The 23,462-nt window shown below is 54.0% G+C and overlaps 3 protein-coding genes across 11 annotated transcripts in view; 1 reads left to right on the top strand and 2 right to left on the bottom strand.

Annotated features, from left to right (window-relative positions):
* Positions 1-470: 470 nt before the first annotated feature.
* On the bottom strand, positions 471-14,203 carry UBL7 (ubiquitin like 7). Of its 8 annotated transcripts, none has more exons than XM_072934084.1 (12): positions 14,163-14,203; positions 12,279-12,474; positions 11,729-11,848; positions 11,094-11,176; positions 10,910-10,994; positions 9,543-9,600; positions 8,326-8,459; positions 8,147-8,196; positions 7,402-7,569; positions 5,774-5,896; positions 3,871-4,027; positions 471-3,794 (listed from the first exon to the last, which is right to left on the bottom strand). In XM_072934084.1, the coding sequence occupies exons 2-11, from the start codon at positions 12,460-12,462 to the stop codon at positions 3,887-3,889; spliced, it is 1,146 nt and encodes a 381-aa protein (XP_072790185.1). In that variant the 5' UTR covers positions 12,463-12,474; positions 14,163-14,203; the 3' UTR covers positions 471-3,794; positions 3,871-3,886. The 8 variants fall into 8 exon arrangements, with proteins under 8 accessions (XP_072790185.1, XP_072790186.1, XP_041574223.1 ...); XM_072934085.1 differs by having other exon boundaries at positions 471-1,838; XM_041718289.2 differs by having other exon boundaries at positions 471-4,027.
* A 679-nt stretch (positions 14,204-14,882) lies between these two features.
* LOC115496608 (actin, cytoplasmic type 5) lies at positions 14,883-17,973 on the bottom strand. 2 transcript variants are annotated; one of them, XM_030281358.4, is made up of 3 exons: positions 17,837-17,973; positions 15,349-16,345; positions 14,883-15,270 (listed from the first exon to the last, which is right to left on the bottom strand). In XM_030281358.4, the coding sequence occupies exons 2-3, from the start codon at positions 16,333-16,335 to the stop codon at positions 15,127-15,129; spliced, it is 1,131 nt and encodes a 376-aa protein (XP_030137218.1). In that variant the 5' UTR covers positions 16,336-16,345; positions 17,837-17,973; the 3' UTR covers positions 14,883-15,126. The 2 variants fall into 2 exon arrangements, with proteins under 2 accessions (XP_030137218.1, XP_072790189.1); XM_072934088.1 differs by lacking the exon at positions 17,837-17,973 and having other exon boundaries at positions 15,349-16,354.
* Positions 17,974-17,992: 19 nt separating this feature from the next.
* ARID3B (AT-rich interaction domain 3B) overlaps positions 17,993-23,462 on the top strand; it is a 43,941-nt gene continuing 38,471 nt past the window's right edge. The window contains exon 1 of the mRNA XM_030281307.4: positions 17,993-18,147. The gene's annotated coding sequence lies outside the window, so the exon portion shown is untranslated. The remainder of the gene's footprint in view (positions 18,148-23,462) is intronic.

Genomic DNA, 23,462 nt, shown 5'->3' with positions numbered 1-23,462 from the left:
GCTGGAAAATTAACCAGCAGAGACAAAGCAGCCCAAAATGAGAGAGACAAGGAGAAGAAGGGCACACATGGTGCAGGGCCCAGCCAAACCTCCACCCCCTCCAGGTGTCCAGCGAGGATGAAAAACAGGATTATGGAAAACACGGGAGGAAAAGCAGCTGCTGCTGTCCATCCCTGCTGTCACAGCTTCCCCTGGCAGCCCCAGCCAGGCCAGCAGGGAACCAGACCAAGAGCAGCTCTTTGATGTCACAAACAGAAGGGCCCTGCTGACGTTGGGGAACTGTGGCCTGACCTCCTGCTCTGCCAGGGTCAGGCAACACTTTGCTGCTCCCAGTCTGCTCCCAGTAAAGGCCAGCCAGGGGTGCTGGGTGGAGTGTGATGGGAACAGGCACAGGGAAGGAGAGGGATGAACTGAGAGCCAAGCAGAGCAGATCCACCTGTCAGCGCTCCAGAACACACAGAATCCCGGGATATGATTCCATGCAGGTGCTTTTATTGAGAGCTCTGGGAATCAGGGGTACCAACCCAAATCTGACTCTGACACGGCTTTCGAGCTGAACGTATTTTACATTCTATCATTATATAACTTACATATTAATTATTACACTTATATTGTTCTATTGGATACATTGACATGAGTTTCTCATGATCTTTCTTAGGTCCCTGACCACAGTTTCTCATGATTATTCTTACGATTAAACAGTAGTTATATTTAATTACTAAACAATCATCACATCTAACAATTATATCATTTATTATGTACTATCTACACAAGTGCAGTTCTAGTAAGGTACAAAGTCTTCCTGTACTCAGGGTATTTGTTTTCTTTTCAGGGCCTACTAAGCTTAATTTTCTTTTTAACCCTAAATCCCCACAATTTTAAACCCTTTTACTATCCCACCCTGCTCCAAATGTGGGAGGGGGAGGTGCCGGGGCACCTCCAGGGATGGAGCACAAGGAACAGTTTGCTCTGTCTCTTCACATTTAGTGACAAGGACCCTAAAGCCACCCCTGCCACGGGCAGGGACACCTCTCACCATTCCTGGGACACTGCCAGGGGCAGCACAGCTTCTCTGGACACCCTGTGCCGGGGTCTGCCTGCCCTCAGAGGGAACAATTCCTCCCTGACACCCAACCTATCCATCTACTTTCCCTGCTGTTCTGCTGCTCCCTGCCCTTGCAAAGCCCCTGAGCATCCCCCCATGTGCCAGCACTGCTTCCAGCTGAGGCTGGGAGCAGGAAGGCACAACCCCGGGGCATCTGCAGCACCGCTCGCAGCCCCCTCCGAGCTCCCCCTGTGCTGCAGGAGCTGCTGCAGCAGAGCTGCCCAGCCGTGCAAGAAGCAGCAGAACCTCTCCCCCTCCCCGCAGCTCCCCCCGTGCTCAGCACGGCTCTGCCGGGGCGAGGGAAGCGATGTCGTGAGCGGCGGCGCTGCCAACTTCTCTGCTGCAGCCAGTGCATGTGCCTGGAGCTGCTGCTCCCAGCCAAGCCCTGCCGTTTGGGAAAGGAAATCTGGGAAAAGTCACTTCCAGCCCAAAAAATCCAGGCAGTTCTCAGCTCGCCGGGGGCGTTGGGAAGCAGAAATAGCAGCGAAAACGGCTTCACGCCAAACGCGGGTCGAGAGAGGGATCAAATATCTCAGGAGCGGCACGAAAAGCACCGTTTTGGGACGGCAAGGAGCCCTAAATCCAGGATTTAGGTGGTGCAGGAAGGCAAACTGGATGTGCTGGTGGCCAGGAGAGCCTGCAAATGCTTCCCAGCTCCGGCTAATCCGCGGTTATCCCGGAGGATTGGGGCTGTGGGGAAGGGAGGGTGCTGTGCACATCCACTGCCCTGCCCCTGCAAAGGGATCCAGGGTGAGAAGGGATTAATCACTTTTCTAACACATAAAATCCCCGTGCGTGCCGTGCCGAGGGACACGGGAGGGTGTCAGGAAAGCCATTTATGTCCATCACATCTTATCTGCTCCAGACTGAGCACAAAAGCAGCCCCTCCTTCCCTCGGGCATTAATCCTCGGGACAGGATTAAGGCCGATCAGCGCGGGGCTGCCCGCAGAGAACAATCCCGCATTTGCTGGGTGACACCGAGATGATATCTGCGAGATCACAGAGCTCGCACAGGGATTAGAGGTGTGGAAAATGCATATTTTACGATTGGCTTTCGCAAATATTACAATGAATATTATATGTGTGATGTTAGAAAGTTGTGCTGTATTAATTCTCTTACATATTGTGTTAAATGTAGTTTTAGGTTCCAACATAATGTTAAAATAGACACTGTGTATGTGGGGGAAGTTTTTTTTTTTTTAGGAATGAGATACTCGCTTTGAGGAGCACCTAAATCTTCCAGAGGAGAGGAATTTATCACTTCTTATCAGAAAAAGCAAATTTCTTCAGGCCTTGCTCAGACTTGAAGACACCAGGGGATTAAAGGAAACAGTTGACATACAACAGTTTCTTGTTTTAAATAAAATGTATGCATAACCATGAAGGATGTATGAATATGCAATAAGTGTATTGGTTTAAGGGTGATCCCTTTGTTCACAAGACACACTTTTCGTGACTTAGTGTCCGAGAGCATCCGGACATCCGTAATTCTTTGCTTTTTATTGTCTTGTAATTGTCCTAACTCTAAACTCTATTACTCTAATTGTATTATAACCATTTCCTTATTATTAAACTTTAAAAAATTTAAAAGCCAAACGATTGGCGTTTTTCACAGAGGGCAGTACAGGAGGTGCAGCAGGAGTTTCTCTCTGCTGCAAGAACCCGCTGCCGTTTTCACGCCTCGTTAACCCCGGCGCGCAATCCAATCCGAGCAATGCCGGGCCCAGCTCCAGCCCCTCCTGATTGCAATTACAGCCAAACGCTGTTAATTGGCTTTGCAGCCGCGGCACACCCGGGCTGTGTCAGGGGCATTTCTCCAGCTTGCCATGGTCGTTTCTTTGTCACTGTCACCTCGTGGTGGCCGTGCCCTCTGCTAAAAGCACCAGCTCCCACCCAGGCAGAGCTTTTCCTGCAGTTTCAATTGTGGGAATCCTTAAAAGCAGAGGGTTTTGGGAAAGCTGCTCAAGGCAGGCCTCAGAGACAGCAGAACTGCCATTAGAGCTAAGTGGTAGCCATAAGATTTCCAATACAATACCTACTTCAGCAGGAAAGTTATATAAGTAGAAAAGTAAGGACAAATATAACAATGGTCTGTGTATTAACACTTGGCTAGAATAACTCCCTAAGCTACACAAAAGTATATCTAGTGAGATATTAGGAATTTCTAAGTTAAATAATGGGGTTCTGCGCATTGTATCTTAAGGCTTAAAAGCGTTGTATTGTATTGGTAATAAGGTATTGTATTGGAAATAAGCAAGCATTGTTTTAACCAAAGGTACATGTGCTTATAGTGGTTGGATAGAACTACTTTGTTTTTGCTTTGTGTGATTGGTCAAAAAGCTTTTACAGCGAGCTGTAACATTAAGTTCTTGGTCTGCTGCCGGGGATGTGAGCTGCTGGCATCTTCCCATTGTCAGAGCCATGCAATGAGAGTGATGCTGGAAAATCAACAGCTCCAGATGCATTTCCCAGCAGTCCTGTCCCGTGTGTGATTTGTGGCCAGCAATGCTTCCCCTTCCTGCCCTGCTGGGACCTGCAACGCGACCCAGGACACAGCAAAAGGCACAGCAGGCAGGGAACTGAGCAGGGCCCCTTTAATCCAGGGAATGACACAACAGGCAGAGCGTGGGGACAGACAAACCATGGCACAACCACAGGGGCCACCTCTTCCCTTCTCTGAGCCAAGTCCTGAGGAGGTTGGAGAGAGGGTTTGGAGCATCCCCACGCACAGAACAAGCCCAGCTGGTGTCTCAGCACAACTCACCAGTGCAGCAGCAGATTTAGGGGGCTCCCCCAGCAAAGATGAGCTCCAGGGCAGCCTGGATGTCCCCTCCTGTGGCCTGCAGGGCCCGCAGGCTCAGCTCGTCGTCGTGGATTCCCATGTCCCGCAGCTGCTGCAGCTGGGGCTGCCACTGGCTCTGCTGACAGCAAAGAGAAGTTTGGGGCGCTGTGAGAACCCCAGCAGGAAAACCAGCAGATTTCCCACTGCCCCAGCTCAGCCAGCTGCTGTGCAAACAGCTGCTGTGCAAACAGCTCCTGAAAGCTCAGCGATGCTGCAAAGTCCCCAAACCCACCACCCCCTCTCTGTGGTTTGGTTTTTTGGTTTTTTTTTTGGTAAAATTTAAAAGTTTAATGAAGGACAGTAGGAGATAAAGATAGTGAAGATTATTCTGGGTGTATCTTGGCACTCACCCAAGAGCAGACTTAGTTTTAGGATTATTTCTTAAATATTTTTTCTATTACATTAACTTGTATATTCAGAGATTCTTATGCACATTTCTCTTTTTCTATAAACTAGCCTATAAATTTTAGAAACTAATTTGTATGGCTCTTTGGGTTTTTTTTTATTGTATGCCTGTTTCTTAGTTGTGCTTTTGGCTTTTTTTCTTTATTACTTTTAGTCTATACTTTCTTCAGATGGCAAATGTTGATCATTAATTAATATTAATTCATATTAATAGCAAGGTCTTCATTATATATTTACTGAATGTTACCTTGATTAAACAGTTCACTTATAACTAGATTAACTACTACTATTACCATGTCTAAGCTTTTTGTTAATAGCAGAAATAAAGTTATTTTAACATTATACACATAATATTTATCTTAATATTTGCAGAAAGCCAACAATATAATCTGCATTTATAACACCTCCATCCCAGTTCCACCCAGTACTTTTGCAGTGGCTCAGATGATGCCTTAGGAGTTTAGCTTTTATATTTTTCATACATTTGTAATCCTGCAATTCTTTGGTGCATAACTCTGAAATCCACAGAGTGTGAGCTGCTGCTCCCCCATTTGGGGCAGACACAACAATTCCTCTCCAGGCCTGGGAACCAAGGACATCTCACTGCCTCACGCCCCAGAAATGCAAACAAAAGTGAGTCAGAGTAGCAAACTTGGGATAAATTACTTCATTACCTGAAGGTTTAATTAGAATATTAACCCCCGATATACAAATTTATAGAAGTCTGAAAACTTGTGACCTGTGGTCCATTTTTGTTTGTAGCCTCTGGGTGGCTTTATCTGCCTAAAATGTACCTAAAGGCCCTTCAATAAATATAACAGCTTTTATAATTTTGTCTGGCCTCTTGTTTTTAGAAACTTGGGGTAAGTGCTTTCATTACCTGAAGGTTTAATCAGAAGATTAACCCCCAATAAGCAAATGGACCAAATTTATAGAAGCATGGAAACCCGTGAGCCATTGTTTATTTTTGGGTGTAGCCCCTGGAGGGGTGGCAGCTTCATCTGCCCCAAACATACCTGAAGGCCCTTCAATAAATATAACTTCTTTATGTTAGTTTGATTTTGTCTGGCCTCTTGTTTTTAGAGACTTGAGGTAAATTACTTCATTACCTGAAGGTTTAATTAGAAGATTAACCCCCAGTATGCAAATGGACCGAATTTATAGAAGTATGGAAATCTGTGAGCCATTGCTCATTTTTGAGTGTAGCCCCTGGTGGGGGGGGGGGAGGCAGCTTCATCTGCCCCAAAAATACCCCAAACATACCCTTCAATAAATATAACTGCTTTATGTTCTCTTGATTTGGTCTGGCCTGTTTTTAGGTAGCCCAAAAGGCACCAGTGATGCCCCTCCCAGGTTGGCTCCTGCCCCAGGAGGCAGCCGGAGATGCCAGGGGGACACAGGGTGCCAGGGCTGCACTGACCTGGAGGCTGGGCTGCCCTGAGGCCTGCAGGGCGTGCTGGAGCGCCTGGCTGAACAGGTCGTTGGTGATGGGTGTCCCCGACTGGACACTGGATGACATCGGGGACGTCCCGGAGGAGTGGCCCTAAGGAGGAGGGGATGGGTCAGGAGAAGGCTCACAGGAACCAGCACACAGCAACACCTGCAGCATCCCCTCACCCTCCAGCCCACAGGAGCTGCCTTAGCTCCTCCAGGAGGAAATGAAGGTGCCCCAGGCTGTGCTGGCTGTCCCCTGGGTGCTGGGTCATGTGGAAGACAGGGATCACACGGATTTGCATGAGGGAATGCAGAGCCAGGTGTGCCAGGGCTGGGGTCACACCAGGAACTCCTCCCTGAGGGGATGCAGAGCCAGGTGTGCCAGGGCTGGGATCACACAGGGAACTCCTCCCTGAGGGGATGCAGAGCCAGGTGCCCCCCAGAGCTGACCCAGGCTGTGCTGGCTGTCCCCTGGGTGCTGGGGTCATGTGGAAGACAGGGATCACACGGATTTGCATGAGGGACTGCAGAGCCAGGTGTGCCAAGGATGGAATCACACAGGGAATTCTTCCTGAGGGGATGCAGAGCCAGGTGTGCCAGGGCTGGGGTCACACAGGGAACTCCTCCCTGAGGGAATGCAGAGCCAGATGTGCCAGGGCTGGGATCACACAGGGAGCTCCTCCCTAAGGGGATGCAGAACCAGGTATGCCAGGGCTGGGATCACACAGGGAATTCTTCCTGAGGGGATGCAGAGCCAGGTGTGCCAGGGCTGGGATCACACAGGGAACTCCTCCCTAAGGGCATACAGAGCCAGGTGTGCCAGCCCAGAGCAGGACTGGTGCTGGCTGTTCCCTGGGTGCCAAGGGTGGGATCAAAGGCAAGACAACCCATCCCTGAGGGGATGCAGAGCCAGGTGTGCCAAGGTTGGGATCACACAAGGAACTCCTCCCTGAGGGGATGCAGAGCCAGCTGTGCCAGGGCTGGGATCACACCAGGAACTCCTCCCTGAGGGGATGCAGAGTCAGGTGTGCCAAGGATGGAATCACAAAGGGAACTCCTCCCTGAGGGAATGCAGAGCCAGGTGTGCCAGGGCTGGGATCACACAGGGAAGTCTTCCTGAGGGAATGCAGAGCCAGGTGTGCCAGGGCTGGGATCACACAGGGAACTCCTCCCTGAGGGAATGCAGAGCCAGGTGTGCCAGGGCTGGGGTCACACAGGGAACACTTTCCTGAGGGAATGCAGAGCCAGGTGTGCCAGGGCTGGGGTCACACAGGGAACTCTTCCTGAGGGAATGCAGAGCCAGGTGTGCCAGGGCTGGGGTCACACCAGTAACTCCTCCCTAAGGGAATGCAGAGCCAGGTGTGCCAGCCCAGAGCAGGACTGGTGCTGGCTGTTCCCTGCGTGCCAAGGGTGGGATCAAAGGGAAGACAACCCATCCCTGAGGGAATGCAGAACCAGGTGTGCCAGGGCTGGGATCACACCAGGAACTTCTCCCTGAGGGGATGCAGAGCCAGCTGTGCCAAGGATGGAATCACACAGGGAACCCTTCCTGAGGGAGTGCACATATTGGCATGCCGGCCTGCAGAGCCAGCTGTGCCAGCCCCGAGGCGTTACCTGTGTGCCCGGGGTGGGCGTGTGGGAGCTGCTCTCGGGGGTGCTGGCCAGGGCCAGGGCGGTGGCCAGCTCGCTCTGGGTGATGGGCCGGGGCCCCGCCGCCCCCGCGTAGCCCAGCGAGGCCGGGCGCGACCCCGCCGTGCTGCTGGAAGGGGTGGACCTCGTGCTCTGCAGGGAGAGAGAGAAAAGCCCCAGCTGTGACCTCGGTGTTTGCATCCCAGTCAAACCACAGATCCCTGTCCTGCCATAGCCCAAACTCCCACGGGTGGAACTTCTGAAAGACATGCCAGAGCGGGATGTGCTTTTTTTCCACAAAGGCAGCTGTGGAAGCTGTCAGGAAACCTTTCAATCTATCATCCACCAGCCCCAAACCAGGGCAATGTTAGCCTGGAACAAAACAATTCCCTGTTACAGGCACATTTGGACCCAAATCTCCAGTTTTTCTAACAGAACCCTTTGTCATGTGGAGAGGAAGACTGCAGAAGGGCAGGGATCAACATTCCCACGCTCCACTTTGGCTGTGAGGGCATTTCCTCCATTCCATTTTCCTGTTGTGTGTTCAGTACTGAGGAAAACCCTCTCCTGAGCAGCCTGGAAGCAGCCAGGATCAATATGTTTGTCTCCACATCCCCTGGGGAGCCAGGGCAGCTCATGGTGTTCAGCAGACAGGAATGGAAGAGCTTGGGAGTCTCAGGGCTACAAATTAAACCCAAAAAAGAGGTGTTCACCCAACCCGGCTGCTTACCTGGTGGAAATCATCTTCATCATCAGAGAGCCCCTCAAAGAGAAAGCCACCTGCACCAGAGAGGGGAATAAAAGGATGTGGCAAACCAGCAGGAGCTGGGAGCAGGTGAGAAGCCTGTGGAGTTGCTGGCTGAGCAGTCAGGAGAGGCTCAGCAGAGCTGTCCTTGCAGAGGGACGTACCTGGCATGTCCCGGTAGGAGCCCAGGGCCATGGCCCGCGAGGACGTGTCCGGGGCTGGCAGGGGCGTGCTGCCCGCCACCGAGTGCAGCACCAGCACGATGGCGTTCACCAGGGCAGGGTGAGCTGGGATCAGCCTGGGCACAAACGGGCACGGGTGAGGGAGGGCACAGGGAAACCCCGGAACCAGCCCTGGGGCACCCGGGGCACAGCTGCTGCCACAGCTGCTGCCCGACAAAAACTCCTCCAGGCAGCCAGGGATCCCTCAGGATCCTCACTGGACCTGGCCTTGGATCCTTCTGGATCCAGTCTTGGATCCTTCTGGACCCACACTTCTGGAACCCATGGTGAACCTGGCCTTGGATCCTTCAGGAACCCATGCTGGACCTGGCCTTGGGTCCTTCAGGAACCCACGTTGGACCTGGCCTTGGGTCCTTCAGGAACCCACGCTGGACCTGGCCTTGGGTCCTTCAGGAACCCATGCTGGACCTGGCCTTGGGTCCTTCTGGATCCAGTCTTGGATCCTTCTGGACCCACACTTCTGGAACCCATGGTGAACCTGGCCTTGGGTCCTTCAGGAACCCATGCTGGACCTGGCCTTGGGTCCTTCAGGAACCCACGCTGGACCTGGCCTTGGGTCCTTCTGAATCCATGCTGGACCCGGCCTTGGATCCTTCTGGAACCCATGGTGCACCTGGCCTTGGGTCCTTCTGGATCCAGTCTTGGATCCTTCTGGACCCACACTTCTGGAACCCATGGTGAACCTGGCCTTGGATCCTTCTGGCACCCACACAGGACCTGGCCTTGGATCCTTCTGGAACCCATGCTGGACCTTTTTTCAGTTCACCAAGGACCTTTCTAGACCTGACCTTGCCTCAGTTCTCCAAGGATCCTTCTGGACCCCATGTTGGACCCTTCCTCAGTTCACCAAGGACCCTTCTGGACCTGGCCTTGCCTCAGTTCTCCAAGGATCCTTCTGGACCCTATGCTGGACCTGCCCTTGGTTCTCCAAGGATCCCTCTGGACCCCTGCTGACTTCTCCATGGTTCTCACGGAAGCAGCTCTGCTGTGAGCAGCTACACATGGCTCTGAACCCCGATCTGGAGGTGATGATGGCCCAGTCCCAGCCTGGCAGGCAGGAGCAGAGCTCTGTCCCACCCAGATGACACACAGGGACACAAAGGCACTGTTGAGTCACTGCCCCAGCTGGGGGAACTTACGTGTCCAGCATGTTGGGGTCTGCAAACACGGAAAACAGATCCTTGTCCTGCAGAACTCCTGGAGAAGACCAGGAAACGCAGTGAGACAGGATACAGCAAACAGGAGCCAGGCACACAAAAGCCACAAGGACAAATAAATAGGAATTGTTTTACAGGAAGTGAGTCATGAGTAAACACCACAAATAGTCCCAATGTTCCTTTGAAGCCTTTGTGTTGAGAGGCTCTTGGTCACAGCCACACACCCAAGGGATGGGCTTTTCCAGCAGATCCTGTGGGTGTTCCACCTCAAGGGCAGGATGCAAGCTGGGCCCCAGCTCCCTGCAGCCAGGCTGTGACTGCATCCCAAATTCCACCTGCCTCGCACTGCCACCATCCCACAACAGCCTGGATTGATTGAACCATTCTGGAACATCCCAAATTCCACCTGCCTCGCACTGCCACCATCCCACAACAGGCTGGAATCCATGGACCATTCAGGAACATCCCAAATTCCACCTGCCTCACACTGCCACCATCCCACAACAGCCTGGAATCCATGAACCATTCTGGAACATCCCAAATTCCACCTGCCTCGCACTGCCACCATCCCACAACAGCCTGGATCGATTGAACCATTCTGGAACATCCCAAATTCCACCTGCCTCGCACTGCCACCATCCCACAACAGCCTGGATTTCATGAACCATTCTGGAACATCCCAAATTCCACCTGCCTCGCACTGCCACCATTCCACAACAGGCTGGAATCCATGAACCATTCAGGAACATCCCAAATTCCACCTGCCTCACACTGCCACCATCCCACAACAGCCTGGATTTAATGAACCATTCTGGAACATCCCAAATTCCACCTGCCTTGCACTGCCACCATCCCACAACAGGCTGGAATCCATGAACCATTCTGGAACATTCCAAATTCCACCTGCCTCGCACTGCCACCATCCCACAACAGGCTGGAATCCATGAACCATTCTGGAACATTCCAAATTCCACCTGCCTCGCACTGCCACCATCCCACAACAGCCTGGATTGATTGAACCATTCTGGAACATCCCAAATTCCACCTGCCTCGCACTGCCACCATCCCACAACAGGCTGGATTTTGTGAACCACTTTGGAGCAGGGAGAGAGCTCCATCCCTCCTTTCCCTGACCCTTCTGAAGCCAGGATCCATCCCCAAACATCACCACCAGAGCACAACTGACACCTGAGCAGTCACCGACTCATGCTCCACAAAGGGACCAAAAATTAGAGTTTATTTACCTCTCTCTTCTCCCTCTCAAGAATTCAACCTAGATTCGGGTCTGTCCCTTTTCCCACCAGGAATCAAACCTTTCCTCAGATCCTCTGGATCACAGCCAGACTCACCCAGAGCCACAGGGTCGCTGCTGAGGCCGGGAGTAGCCACAATGATCTGATCCAGGGATTCCTTGTTTCCCAGCATCTTGAAGACCTGCCAGGGAAAGCAGAGCAGGTTGGGAATGTCACCCACTGTGGAGCTGTCCCCAGAGGGAGGGGACAGCTGAATTCCCCCCGGGAGCAGAGCACTCACAGCATCTCTGTAGGCAGGGCTGCTGTGCAGGGCAGTGTGCAGGACGCGGAATTCCCGGACTGCTGCCACCTTATCCACGGGCTCTGAGGGAGAAAACACCACCACAAAACTCAGCTCGGCCTCTGTCAGCCCTCCAAGCCATTCCACAGCCCATGAGACTTCCATGCTGCAACAGGGATCCTTTAACATCCTTGGACTGGGTGCAGGCTCTGCACAGTGATGACTTGCTGCGCTCTCAGATTGCAAAAATAGACAGGAATATCGTCCCACATGTGCCATTACAGGAATGCCAGCTCAAACTCCTCTTTTTTTTACAGTCAGGCACAGCAGGAGCACACCCCAGCCTGCTCATCCCTGGGGCTTTGCTCCAGATCCCCTGGCAATGCCCTAAAATGGATCAGGGGCAATTAAGGAAGGGATGATCCCCCTCCATGCTGCACAGCTCATGCCTTAACTCTTGTGGCAGCAGGAAAACCAACAGCCAGGTGCTGCTGGGAGAGGTGAGGAGTTCCCAAACACAGGGATTCATTCCCCTGGAAACCTCCACAGCAGGGAATCCTGAGAGAAGCTGTTCCCAGTCTCCAATAAAACACACACCAAGGAGAATCCAAGGGGTAATCCCCACAGCTCCTCACCTGGTTTCTGGTCAGGCTCAGGCCAGGACTTGCGCAGGACGTGGACAGTGGAGCCAGACTGGATTCCATAAAAATCCAGGGTCTGGTCATCCCTCAGCTTCCGGCCACAGTAGATCAGGTCTGGGGGGAGAAACACCTCAAGGTAAACACCAGAACCAGCTGGGGGTCTCCAGGTGTGCCTTAGAGCCCCAGGGGTTACTGAGCAGCTGCAGCAACTGGCTAGGGAACAACACAGGGAGCTGAGAATCAGGAGGGAAATCACAGAGTTGATCTAGAGGAGACGGCAGAATCACCACCTGCGTAAGAGCTGACCTCCCTCTCAGCTCCCATGAGAGCTCTGCCAAGGACACAGAGCTGGTGGAAAGCCCAAATATTCCCGGACAAGGGCACTGCCGCGGCTGGAGCGCCCTGATGCCAAGGAAACAGGGAAAGGAACACCGAGCCCTCCCAGCAGCAGCAGCAGCAGGATGACGCGTTCCGTCCGCAGCGAGGACGGGCCGAGGGTGTCCCCAAGCGGCGGGAGGGCGCCAGGCTCCGGCGGGACACGCACCGATGAGCTCGGGGTCCGGCATGGATTCCTGCAGCTTGCCCGTGATCAGCTGCTTGAGGTGCGAGATGCTGCAGCCGCCCAGCGGGCACTCGCCCAGCTCGGTCTCCGGCAGGCGCAGGATGGATTTGGGGGCCAGCGGCTGCTCGGCCAGCTTCACGGCGATGTGCCACTCCGGCAGGGCCATGGCGGCTGTGCGCTGGGGGACACAGCCGAGTGACACCCCGGCACAGCCAGCCCTCCCTCACCCACGGCTGCGGTGCCCACAGAGCGCCGGGCACAGCCAGCCGCAGCCCGAGCCCCGGCGCTCAGCGGGGTCCTGGCTGTGCTCCCCGTCCCCAGAGCCCCGATCCCTCCTGGTACTCAGGGGGATCCCGGCTGTGCTCCCCCCAGAGCCTCCCCTCACTCAGGGATCCCGGCTGGGCTCCCCGCCCCCAGAACCCCGATCCCTCCCGGTGCTCAGGGATCCCAGCTGTGCTCCCCCAAAGCCTCCCCTCAGCTCAGGAGGATCCCGGCTGTGCCCCCCGTCCCCAGAGCCCCAATCCCTCCCGGTGCCCAGGGGGATCCCGGCTCTGCCCCCCGTCCCCAGAACCCCGATCCCTCCCGGTGCTCAGGGACCCTGGCTGTGCTCCCTCAGAACCTCGGGGTGCTCAGGGATCCCGGCTGTGCTCCCCGTCCCCAGAGCCCTGATCCCACCCGGTGCTCAGGGATCCCAGCTGGGCTCCCCGTCCCCAGAGCCCCGATCCCTCCCGGTGCTCAGGGATGTCAGCTGGGCTCCCCCCAGAGCCTCCCCTCACTCAGGGGTCCGGGCTGTGCTCCCCCTCCCCAGAGCTCCAATCCCACCTGGTGCTCAGGGGGATCCCGGCTGTGCTCCCTGTCCCCAGAGCCCTGATCCCACCTGGTACTCAGGGGGATCCCGGCTGTGCTCCCCGTTCCCAGAGCCTCCCCTCACTCAGGGATCCCGGCTGTGCTCCCCGTCCCCAGAGCCCAAATCCCTCCTGGTACTCAGGGGGATCCCAGCTGAGCTCCCCCCAGAGCCTCCCCTCACTCAGGGACCCCGGCTGTGCTCCCCCTCCCCAGAGCCCCGATCCCTCCTGGTGCTCAGGGGGATCCCGGCTGTGCTCCCCATCCCCAGAGCTCCAATCCCTCCCGGTGCCCAGGGGGATCCCGGCTCTACCGCCCGTCCCCAGAGCCCCGATTCCACTTGGTCCTCAGGGACCCTGGCTGTGCTCCCCGTCCCCAGAGCCCTGATCCCACCTGGTGCTCAGGGGGATCCCGGCTGTGCTCCCCGTCCCCAGAATCCCGATCCCTCCTGGTGCTCAGGGGATCCCAGCTGGGCTCCCCCCAGAGCCTTCCCTCAGCTCAGGAGGATCCCGGCTGTGCTCCCCATCCCCAGAGCTCCAATCCCTCCCGGTGCCCAGGGGGATCCCGGCTCTGCCCCCCGTCCCCAGAGCCCCGATTCCACTTGGTTCTCAGGGACCCTGGCTGTGCTCCCTCAGAACCTCGGGGTGCTCAGGGATGCCAGCTCCCCCAAAGCCTCCCCTCACCTCAGGGGGATCCCGGTTGTCCCACACCCCAATCCTCCCTCTCACCTGAGGGGGGTCCCGGCCGTGCCTCCCTCTCACCTCAGGGGGATCCCGGCCGTGCCTCCCGCCCCTCCCCGCCTCAGAGGGGTCCCGGCCGTGCCTCCCTCTCACCTCAGGGGGGTCCCGGCCGTGCCTCCCGCCCCTCCCCACCTCAGGGGGTCCCGTCCGTGCCTCCCACCCCGCCTCAGGGGGGTCCCGGCCGCCCCTCCCCACCTCAGGGGGTCCCGGCCGTGCCTCCCGCCCCTCCCCGCCTCACGGGGGTCCCGCCGTGTCCCCCCGGGCCCTCACAGCTCCGCGCTACCTCACAACAACGCACCGGAAGCGGAAGTGCTACGAGGAACGCGGTGCGCGCTGGGAAACTGAGTCCGGCAGAGTAGGCGGTAACGCCCTCCAGAGGCGAAAACACTGCTGATTGGCTGGCTCCGCCAGGAGCAGCCAATGGGAGGGCGGCCGAGGGTTTAAAAGGAGGAGCGCGGCGAGGAGCGCGCAGTCCCGTCATGTTCCCCCGCCACGGCCGCCTTTAATTAGCGCTGCCTCAGTAATTAAGAGGCTGCCATCCCTCCCCCGCGCAGGGGCAGCTCTCGTAGATACCCCGCCAACATTGGAGAGCCCAGCTGTGTGAAGCTGCCCGATCTTCAGCACTATCCACTGCTCCATCTCCTCAGCCTCTCCCAAAAAAGGAGAAGCCACTGCTCCGGTGACCAAATCCTGCGCCAAGGCGCCAACTTTTTCTGACAAGAAGAGCTGTTTGTGTTCTAAAAAAAGCCAAGTTACCATGAAAGTCCAGTCAGGCTGCAAGAGCCACATTCCAGGCACGCTTTGCTCCCTTAACAGTTCTTAAAATGGTCCGAGCAACACAGGGGCTGTGATGGGATTTAAACAGAATTCAGAAAACGAAATTCAGACTAAGCTTTCATTTCAAGAAGGTCAGAATCCCAAAACCTTTCACCCAATGATTCTTTGCAGCAAAAAGGGATAAAGGACCCACCCCTGAAAGAGAGCAAGCAAAATCAGCTGTTCCTAGTGTTTAAACCTGGGAAGTTTATTTGTTTTCCTACAAAGGAACCTAAAGGTGACAAACCTAACTGTAGTGTCATCCTATCGGTTACACGGGGAAAGTGAACAACCCTCCGTTCGAGGAAGAGGAGCGGGAGCCTAACGAGCCATTAAAACGCACACACTAATGAGTACCTGGACAAGGGAACACGGGCTAAGGAGGGGGTGAGGCAGCAGGAGGAGCGGGCAGGGTGCTGCCAGCAGCCCCTCTAGAAGCATTTGCGGTGCACGATGGAGGGGCCGGACTCGTCGTACTCCTGCTTGCTGATCCACATCTGCTGGAAGGTGGAGAGCGAGGCCAGGATGGAGCCGCCGATCCACACCGAGTACTTGCGCTCGGGCGGGGCGATGATCTGCAGGGGAGAGAGCGGGGTCAGAGCTGCTGCAGCCCCCCGTGCCCACCCTGCCCGTCCCCACGGAGCCCTGCCCACCTTGATCTTCATGGTGCTGGGCGCCAGCGCCGTGATCTCCTTCTGCATGCGGTCAGCGATGCCGGGGTACATGGTGGTGCCCCCCGAGAGCACGGTGTTGGCGTACAGGTCCTTCCTGATGTCCACGTCGCACTTCATGATGGAGTTGAAGGTGGTCTCGTGGATGCCGCAGGACTCCATGCCCAGGAAGGAGGGCTGGAAGATGGACTCGGGACAGCGGAACCGCTCGTTGCCGATGGTGATGACCTGCCCGTCGGGCAGCTCGTAGCTCTTCTCCAGCGAGGAGGAGGAGGCGGCCGTGGCCATCTCCTGCTCGAAGTCCAGCGCCACGTAGCACAGCTTCTCCTTGATGTCGCGCACGATCTCGCGCTCGGCCGTGGTGGTGAAGCTGTAGCCGCGCTCGGTGAGGATCTTCATGAGGTAGTCGGTGAGGTCGCGGCCGGCCAGGTCCAGGCGCAGGATGGCGTGGGGCAGGGCGTAGCCCTCGTAGATGGGCACCGTGTGGGTGACGCCGTCGCCGGAGTCCATCACGATGCCCGTGGTGCGGCCCGAGGCGTAGAGGGACAGCACGGCCTGGATGGCCACGTACATGGCCGGGGTGTTGAAGGTCTCGAACATGATCTGCGTCATCTTCTCCCTGTTGGCTTTAGGGTTGAGGGGCGCCTCTGTGAGCAGCACCGGGTGCTCCTCGGGCGCCACGCGCAGCTCGTTGTAGAAGGTGTGGTGCCAGATCTTCTCCATGTCGTCCCAGTTGGTGACGATGCCGTGCTCGATGGGGTACTTGAGGGTGAGGATGCCCCTCTTGCTCTGTGCCTCGTCCCCCACGTAGCTGTCCTTCTGCCCCATGCCCACCATGACGCCCTGGTGCCGCGGCCGGCCCACGATGGAGGGGAAGACGGCGCGGGGCGCGTCGTCACCCGCGAAGCCGGCCTTGCACATCCCCGAGCCGTTGTCCACCACCAGGGCAGCGATCTCCTCGTCCGCCATCCCGCCCGGCCTGCAGGCACAGGGACAGCGGGATGGCACTCCCTGGCCGGCAGGGATGTGTCCCCGGGGATGGTGGAAATTAAGCCCTGAGGGGTCTGCAGGGCAAGGCAGGGGGATAAAATATCTCTTTATTCCCTCAGGACACACGTAGGAATAAGTGCAGTCCCCGAGAGGACTGTGGAAGGTGTCCCCGTCCATGGCAGGGGGTGGGAATGAAAACATCCTTGAGGTTCTTCCAACCCAAAACATCCTGAAATTCCTATTCCCTTCCCAGGGATCTGAGGGAACCCCCCTACACAGCCCCCACCACCACAGACCTGAGGGAATAAAGCACAAAGCACCGTCCCCCTCCCCTGCCAGAGCCCACCCACCCCAAGGGCCCAAACACACACGGGGCAAGTTTAATTTCACCCAAAAATCTGTACCAGGGGATCCCAACCTTCCCTGAGGGCTCACATAGACACAGGGGAACCCAAAATCCCACACTCAGAGCCTGAACAGACATTGGGGCACCCCTAACCCTGTCCTAAGGGACCAAACAGACATTGGGGCACCCCTAACCCTGTCCTAAGAGACCAAACATACATTGGGGCACCCCTAACCCTGTCCTAAGAGACCAAATAGACATTGGGGCACCCCTAACCCTGTCCTAAGAGACCAAACATACATTGGGGCACCCCTAACCCTGCCCTAAGAGACCAAACAGACATTGGGGCACCCCTAACCCTGTCCTAAGAGACCAAAAATATGCTGGGGCACCCCTAACCCTGTCCTAAGAGACCAAACATACATTGGGGGACCCTAACCCTGTCCTAAGAGACCAAACATACATTGGGGCACCCCTAACCCTGTCCTAAGAGACCAAAACTACATTGGGGCACCCCTAACCCTGTCCTAAGAGACCAAACACACACTGGGGGACCCCTAACCCTTTCCTAAGAGACCAAAAATACATTGGGGCACCCCTAACCCTGTCCTAAGAGACCAAACATACATTGGGGCACCCCTAACCCTGTCCTAAGAGACCAAAACTACATTGGGGCACCCCTAACCCTGTCCTAAGAGACCAAAACTACATTGGGGCACCCCTAACCCTGTCCTAAGAGACCAAACACACACTGGGGGACCCCTAACCCTCCCTATGGCCCCAAATAAGCATGGAGGGAGCCCAAAGCCCTGTCTGAGGGCCTAAAGAGACATGAAGGGACCCTAACCCCTTCCTCCAGAGATACACCCCTGAATCCCCCCCGAAAGCCCAAACACACACGGTGAAGCCTCTAAAGCCCCCTGAGATACCCTTAACCCCACGCTAAAGGCCCAAAATGACACAGGGAACCCCTCTAAACCCACCCTCAGAGATGGAACACACACTACGAGACCCTAACTCCCTCTCCGAGGGTCACCTAAACGACTCCTCACAGCCCAAACACCCACGGGGGGACCCCTAAAAGGCATCCCCGGTGTCCCACTCGCTGCCGGGGGTGCCCGGAGCCCCTCTCACCCTCACGCGCAGCCTCAGCCCGCGGCGGCGCCTCCTCCGCGACTGCCGCGCCCGCGCGCCGCGCTCGCCTTTTATACCGGCCGGGTGGGGAAGGCGGGCGGCAGCGCGCTCGCTGATTGGCTGGCGCGCTGCCTCCCTCACGGGCCGTTCCCGGAAGCGCTGAGGGCGCTGGCGGCGGTTCCGGCCGGGCGAGGAAGGGGCGGGAGGGGAAGGAGGAAGGGAAGGAAGGGAAGGAAGGAAAGGAAAGGAAGGAGGGGAGGAAGGAGGAGCTGAGGCGGCCGCGCACGGACCGGCGGGACCCGCCACAGGAGGTAACGGGGGAACCGCGCTGCTGGGTGCGCAGGGGAGGGCGGTTGGGGCCCCTCGGTATTTCCGCCTGAGGGGGAACGCTGTGTGGTAACGGCGGTGAAATGGGAGTTGATTAATTCATTAATTTAATTAAGGGTTAATGAGCGGCTCGCGGTGAGGCGCGGGGAGGGTTTAATTCTTACGAGCCCGTTCCGAAGGGAGAGGAGGGGCCGGGAGGGCTCGGACGGGGCAATGAGACCCGCCCTGCCCGCGGGGAAGCGGCCCCGGGAATGGGGAGAGACGGGAAAGGCACCGGGGAGGCAAACATCAGCCTGGGAGTGAGCGGGGAATTAAAAATGACAGAGGGGAGGTCTTGAAGTGAGGGACGGGACGTAAAAAGTGAGGGGGGACGCCAACAATGACCCTGAAAGTGAGGGAGAGACACAAAAAGTGAGGGGGGAGACACCAAAAGTGACCCTGAAAGTGAGGGAGGGATACAAAAAATTATAGAGAGGAGACGCTGAAAGTGAGGGGGAGACATAAAAATGACCCTGAAAGTGAGGGAGGGACACAAAAAGTGAGGGAGGGACACCAAAAATGACCCTGAAAGTGAGGGAGGGATGCAAAAAATGAGGGAGGGACACAAAAAATTATAGAGAGGAGACACTGAAAGTGAGGGGGAGACATAAAAATGATTCTGAAAGTGAGGGAGAGACACAAAAAGTGAGGGAGGGACACAAAAAATTATAGAGAGGAGATGCTGAAAGTGAGGGGGAGACATAAAAATGATTCTGAAAGTGAGGGAGAGACACAAAAAGTGAGGGAGGGACACAAAAATGACCCTGAGAATGAGGGAGGGATACAAAAAATGATAGAGGGGAGACCCTGAAAGTGAGGGGGCGACACAAGAAACGGGGAAGAGATGCTAAAAGTGACGGGGGAAAGCCTGAAAGTGAGGGAGGGAAACAAAAAGTGAGGGAGGGACACCAAAAATTACCCTAAAGGAAGGGAGGGACACAAAAAATGACAGAGGGGAGACTGTGAAAGTGAGGGAGGGGACACCAAAAGTGAGGGAGGGACACAAAAATGACCCTGAGAGTGAGGGAGGGATACAAAAAATGATAGAGGGGAGACCCTGAAAGGGAGGGAGGGACACAAGAAACGGGGAAGAGATGCTAAAAGTGACAGGGGGAACCCTGAAAGTGAGAGAGGGAAACAAAAAGTGAGGGAGGGACACCAAAAATTACCCTAAAGGAAGGGAGGGACACAAAAAATGACAGAGGGGAGACTGTGAAAGTGAGGGAGGGGACACCAAAAGTGAGGGAGGGACACAAAAATGACCCTGAGAGTGAGGGAGCGACACAAAAAATGATGGAGGAGAGACCCTGAAAGGGAGGGAGGGACACAAGAAAGAGGGGAGAGATGCTAAAAGTGAGGGGGGAAACAAAAAGTGACAGAAGGGAGACCCTGAAAGTGAGGGGAGAACACTAAAAGTGAGGGAGAGACAAAAAAATGACAGAGGGGATACCCTGAACGTGTGAGGGGGAAACAAAAAGTGAGGGGGGGGACACAAAAATGACCCTGAAAGTGAGGGAGGGACACTAAAAATGGGAGAAAGATGCCAAAAGTGACGGGGGGAACCCTGAAAGTGAGGGGGGGAAACAAAAAGTGAGGGAGGGACACCAAAAAGTGGGGGAGGGACATCAAAAATAACCCTGAAAGAGAGGGAGGGACACAAAAAATTATGGAGGAGAGATCTTGAAAGTGAGGGGGACACACAAAAATGAGCCTGAAAGTAAGGGAGGGACACCAAAAATTACCCTAAGGGGAGGGACACCAAGAATGACAGAGGGGAGACCCTGAGAGTGAGGGAGGGGACACAAGAAACGGGGGAGAGATGCTAAAAGTGATGGGGGGAACCCTGAAAGTGAGAGAGGGAAACAAAAAGTCAGGGGAGGGGCGGCAAAATGCCCCTAAAAGTGAGGCAGGGACACAAAAAGTGAGGGGAAGAGACCAAAAGTGACCCTAAAAGTGAGGCAGGGACACAAAAAGCAACAGGGGGAGACCCCTGAAAGCAAAGCAGGGCCACAAAAAGTGAGGGAGGGCCACCAAAAGTGCCCCTAAAAGCAAAGCAGGGCCCCAGAAAGTGAGTAAGGGGCACCAGAAATGTCCCAAAAAGTGAGGCAGGGACACAAAAAGTTGTGGGGGGAGACCAAAAGTGACCCTAAAAGTGAGGCAGGGCCACCAAAAGCCCCACAAAGCGAGACAGGGACACAGAAATTGACAGGGGAGACCAAAAGTGACCTAAAAGTGAGGCAGGGACACAAAAAATGAGGGAGGGCCACCAAAAAATCCCCAAAAATCAAGGCAGGGACACAAGAAGTGAGGCAGTGGCACCAAAAGTGACCCAAAAAGTGGCGGGGGGAGACCAAAAGTGACCTAAAAGTGAGGCAGGGACACCAAAAGTGTCCCAAAAAGCGAGGGAGGGACACAAAAACTGATGGGGGGAGACCGAAACGACCCTAAAAGTGAGGCAGGGCCACAATATTGAGGGAGGGGCACCAAAAGTGCCCCTAAAAGCGAGACAGGGACACAAAAAGTGACAGGTAGAGACCAAAAGTGCCCCTAAAAGCGAGACAGGGACACAAAAAGTGAGGGGAAGAGACCAAAAGTTCCCCTAAAAGCGAGACAGGGACACAAAAAGTGATGGGAAGAGACCAAAAGTGACCTGAAAGTGAGGCAAGGACATAAAATTGAGAGAGGGCCACCAAAAATGCTCCAAAAATTGAAGGAGGGACACCAAAAATGCCTGAAAAAATGAGGCAGGGACACAAAAAGTGAGGGGAAGAGACCAAAAGTGCCCCTAAAAGTGAGGCAGGGACACAAAAAGCAACAGGGGGAGACCCCTGAAAGCAAAGCAGAGCCACAAAAAGCGAGGGAGGGCCACCAAAAGTGACTCTAAAAGCAAGGCAGGGCCCCAGAAAGCGAGGAAGGGGCACCAGAAATGCCCTAAAAAGTGAGGCAGGGACACAAAAAGTAGTGGGGGGAGACCAAAAGTGACCCAAAAGTGAGGCAGGGCCAAAAAATTGAGGGAGGGCCACCAAAAGTGACCCTAAAAGTGAGGCAGGGACACAAAAAATGAGGGAGGGTCACCAAAAAATCCCCAAAAATCAAGGCAGGGACACAAGAAGTGAGGCAGTGGCACCAAAAGTGACCCAAAAAGTGGCGGGGGGAGACCAAAAGTGACCTAAAAGTGAGGCAGGGACACCAAAAGTGCCCCAAAAAGCGAGGGAGGGACACAAAAACTGATGGGGGGAGACCGAAATGACCCTAAAAGTGAGGCAGGGCCACAATATTAAGGGAGGGGCACCAAAAGTGCCCCTAAAAGCAAGACAGGGACAGAAAAAGTGATGGGAAGAGACCAAAAGTGACCTGAAAATGAGGCAAGGACATAAAACTGAGAGAGGGCCACCAAAAATGCCCCAAAAATTGAAGGAGGGCCACCAAAAATGCCTGAAAAAATGAGGCAGGGACACAAAAAGTGAGGGGAAGAGACCAAAAGTGACCCTAAAAGTGAGGCAGGGACACAAAAAGTGAGGGGAAGAGACCAAAAGTGACCCTAAAAGCGAGGCAGGGACACAAAAAGCAACAGGGGGAGACCCCTGAAAGCAAAGCAGGGCCACAAAAAGCGAGGGAGGGCCACCAAAAATGACCCTAAAAGTGAGGGAGGGCCACCAAAAGTGCCCCTAAAAGTGAGGCAGGGACACCAAAAGTGCCCCAAAAATCAAGGCAGGGCCACAGGGAGCAGGCAGGGCCCCGCTGAGGCCGCTCCCGGGGCTGAAATTTGAATTTGGGGCCAGCCCAGCCAACCCTCAGTGCCCAAAATGGGCCCAAAATCCCGATTTTGGCCCTCCCCGGCATTCCTGAGCCGTGCTTGCTCCGCTCCTTCTGTAACTTTTTGGGGAAAAGTCAGCCAGGAAAAAAAAAAAAAAAAAAAAAAAAGCAGCTTTAGGGAATTTCTTATTTATAATTTTTATTATTACTTTTTATTATTTAATTATGTGTTTATTTATTTATAATTTTTATTACTTTGTTTTATTTATTTCCAAGAAGTGGCAGGAGTTTAGCCACAGAGTGAGAGCACAGAAAATTTTAAAGATAGCCCCTCATGACAAATCCCTGCCTAGCACAGGCATATATATATTTTTAAAATTTTTTTAAAATTTATTTTATTGCTATTCTTTTATATAATTTTTTTACTTTATTTTATTTTTTTTCCTCTGACATCTCAGGGGTTTAGCCACACAGTGAGAACACTCGCAGACCAGAGTGAGGAACAATTTAGGGATGGCCTAACATGACAAATCCCTGCCTGGCAAGGGTATATATATATTTTTTATTTTTTTAATGTATTTATTTTATTTTTATTTAATTTTATTTATTTATTTAATATTTTTTTTCCTATGAAGTGTGAGGGGTTTAGCCATGGAGTGAGGGCACAGAAGAATTTAAGGATAGCCCCACATGACAAATCCCTGCCTAGCATGATTATATATATATGTGTATATATATATATATAATAGATTTATTTGGCTTTATTTATTTCTATTTTTTAAATTTTTATTAATTTTATTAGTTCTTTATTTCTTTATTTATTTCTATGAAGTGTCGGGGTTTAGCCACAGAGTGAGAGCACAGAAGAGTTTAGGTACAGCCCCACATGACAAATCCCTGCTTGGCATGGGTATATGTATATTTTTTAATTTATTTAATTAATTTATTTTATTTATATATATATATGGGGGTTTTTGGGTTTTTTTCCCTATGGAATGGCAGGGTTTTAGCCACAGAGTGAGAGCACAGAAGAATTTAGGGATAGCCTCACATGACAAATCCCTACCTGGCATGGGTATATATATATTGTAATTAACTTTATTTATATATGTATATGTGTATATACATGTATATTTGGGGTTTTTTTCCTATGGAGTGGCAGGTGTTTAGCCATGGAGTGAGAGCACGGCAGAATTTAGGGATATATATAGATATAGATATAGATATAGATATAGATATAGATATAGATATAGATATAGATGTATATATGTGTATATATATATATTTTATTTTTCCTTTAATATAAATTCATCCAGGCTTCTCCTGTGCCTTCACAGAGCTGTGTGCTGAGTGCACAATGAAACCCTGTGCGAACAGCCCAGCACGGCACGGAACATTCTGGCACAGGGCTGTGAACAATCTGCCCGGCCAATTGTTTCAGGCTATGAACAACCCCCGAGCCGATTGTTTCAGGCTGTGAACAACCCCTGAGCCGATTGTTTCA

This window comes from Taeniopygia guttata, chromosome 10 (genome assembly GCF_048771995.1).
Source record: "Taeniopygia guttata chromosome 10, bTaeGut7.mat, whole genome shotgun sequence".
Classification (NCBI taxonomy): domain Eukaryota; kingdom Metazoa; phylum Chordata; class Aves; order Passeriformes; family Estrildidae; genus Taeniopygia; species Taeniopygia guttata.
Note: the sequence above shows the minus strand (reverse complement) of the source record. Positions and strands in the feature narration are given on the sequence as shown.

What these genes read in the sequence shown, in the direction of transcription:
- UBL7 (XM_041718289.2), bottom strand. Translation starts at nt 12,462, where the DNA reads ATGGCCCTGCCGGAGTGGCACATCGCCGTGAAGCTGGCCGAGCAGCCG. An exon ending in CAGCGACCCTGTGGCTCTGG is followed by an intron (nt 9,601 to 10,909) that starts GTGAGTCTGGCT and finishes GGTCTTCTCCAG; the next exon opens with GAGTTCTGCAGGACAAGGAT. An exon ending in CTCCTACCGGGACATGCCAG is followed by an intron (nt 8,197 to 8,325) that starts GTACGTCCCTCT and finishes TCTCTGGTGCAG; the next exon opens with GTGGCTTTCTCTTTGAGGGG.
- LOC115496608 (XM_030281358.4), bottom strand. Translation starts at nt 16,335, where the DNA reads ATGGCGGACGAGGAGATCGCTGCCCTGGTGGTGGACAACGGCTCGGGG. An exon ending in CCAGCACCATGAAGATCAAG is followed by an intron (nt 15,271 to 15,348) that starts GTGGGCAGGGCT and finishes TCTCCCCTGCAG; the next exon opens with ATCATCGCCCCGCCCGAGCG.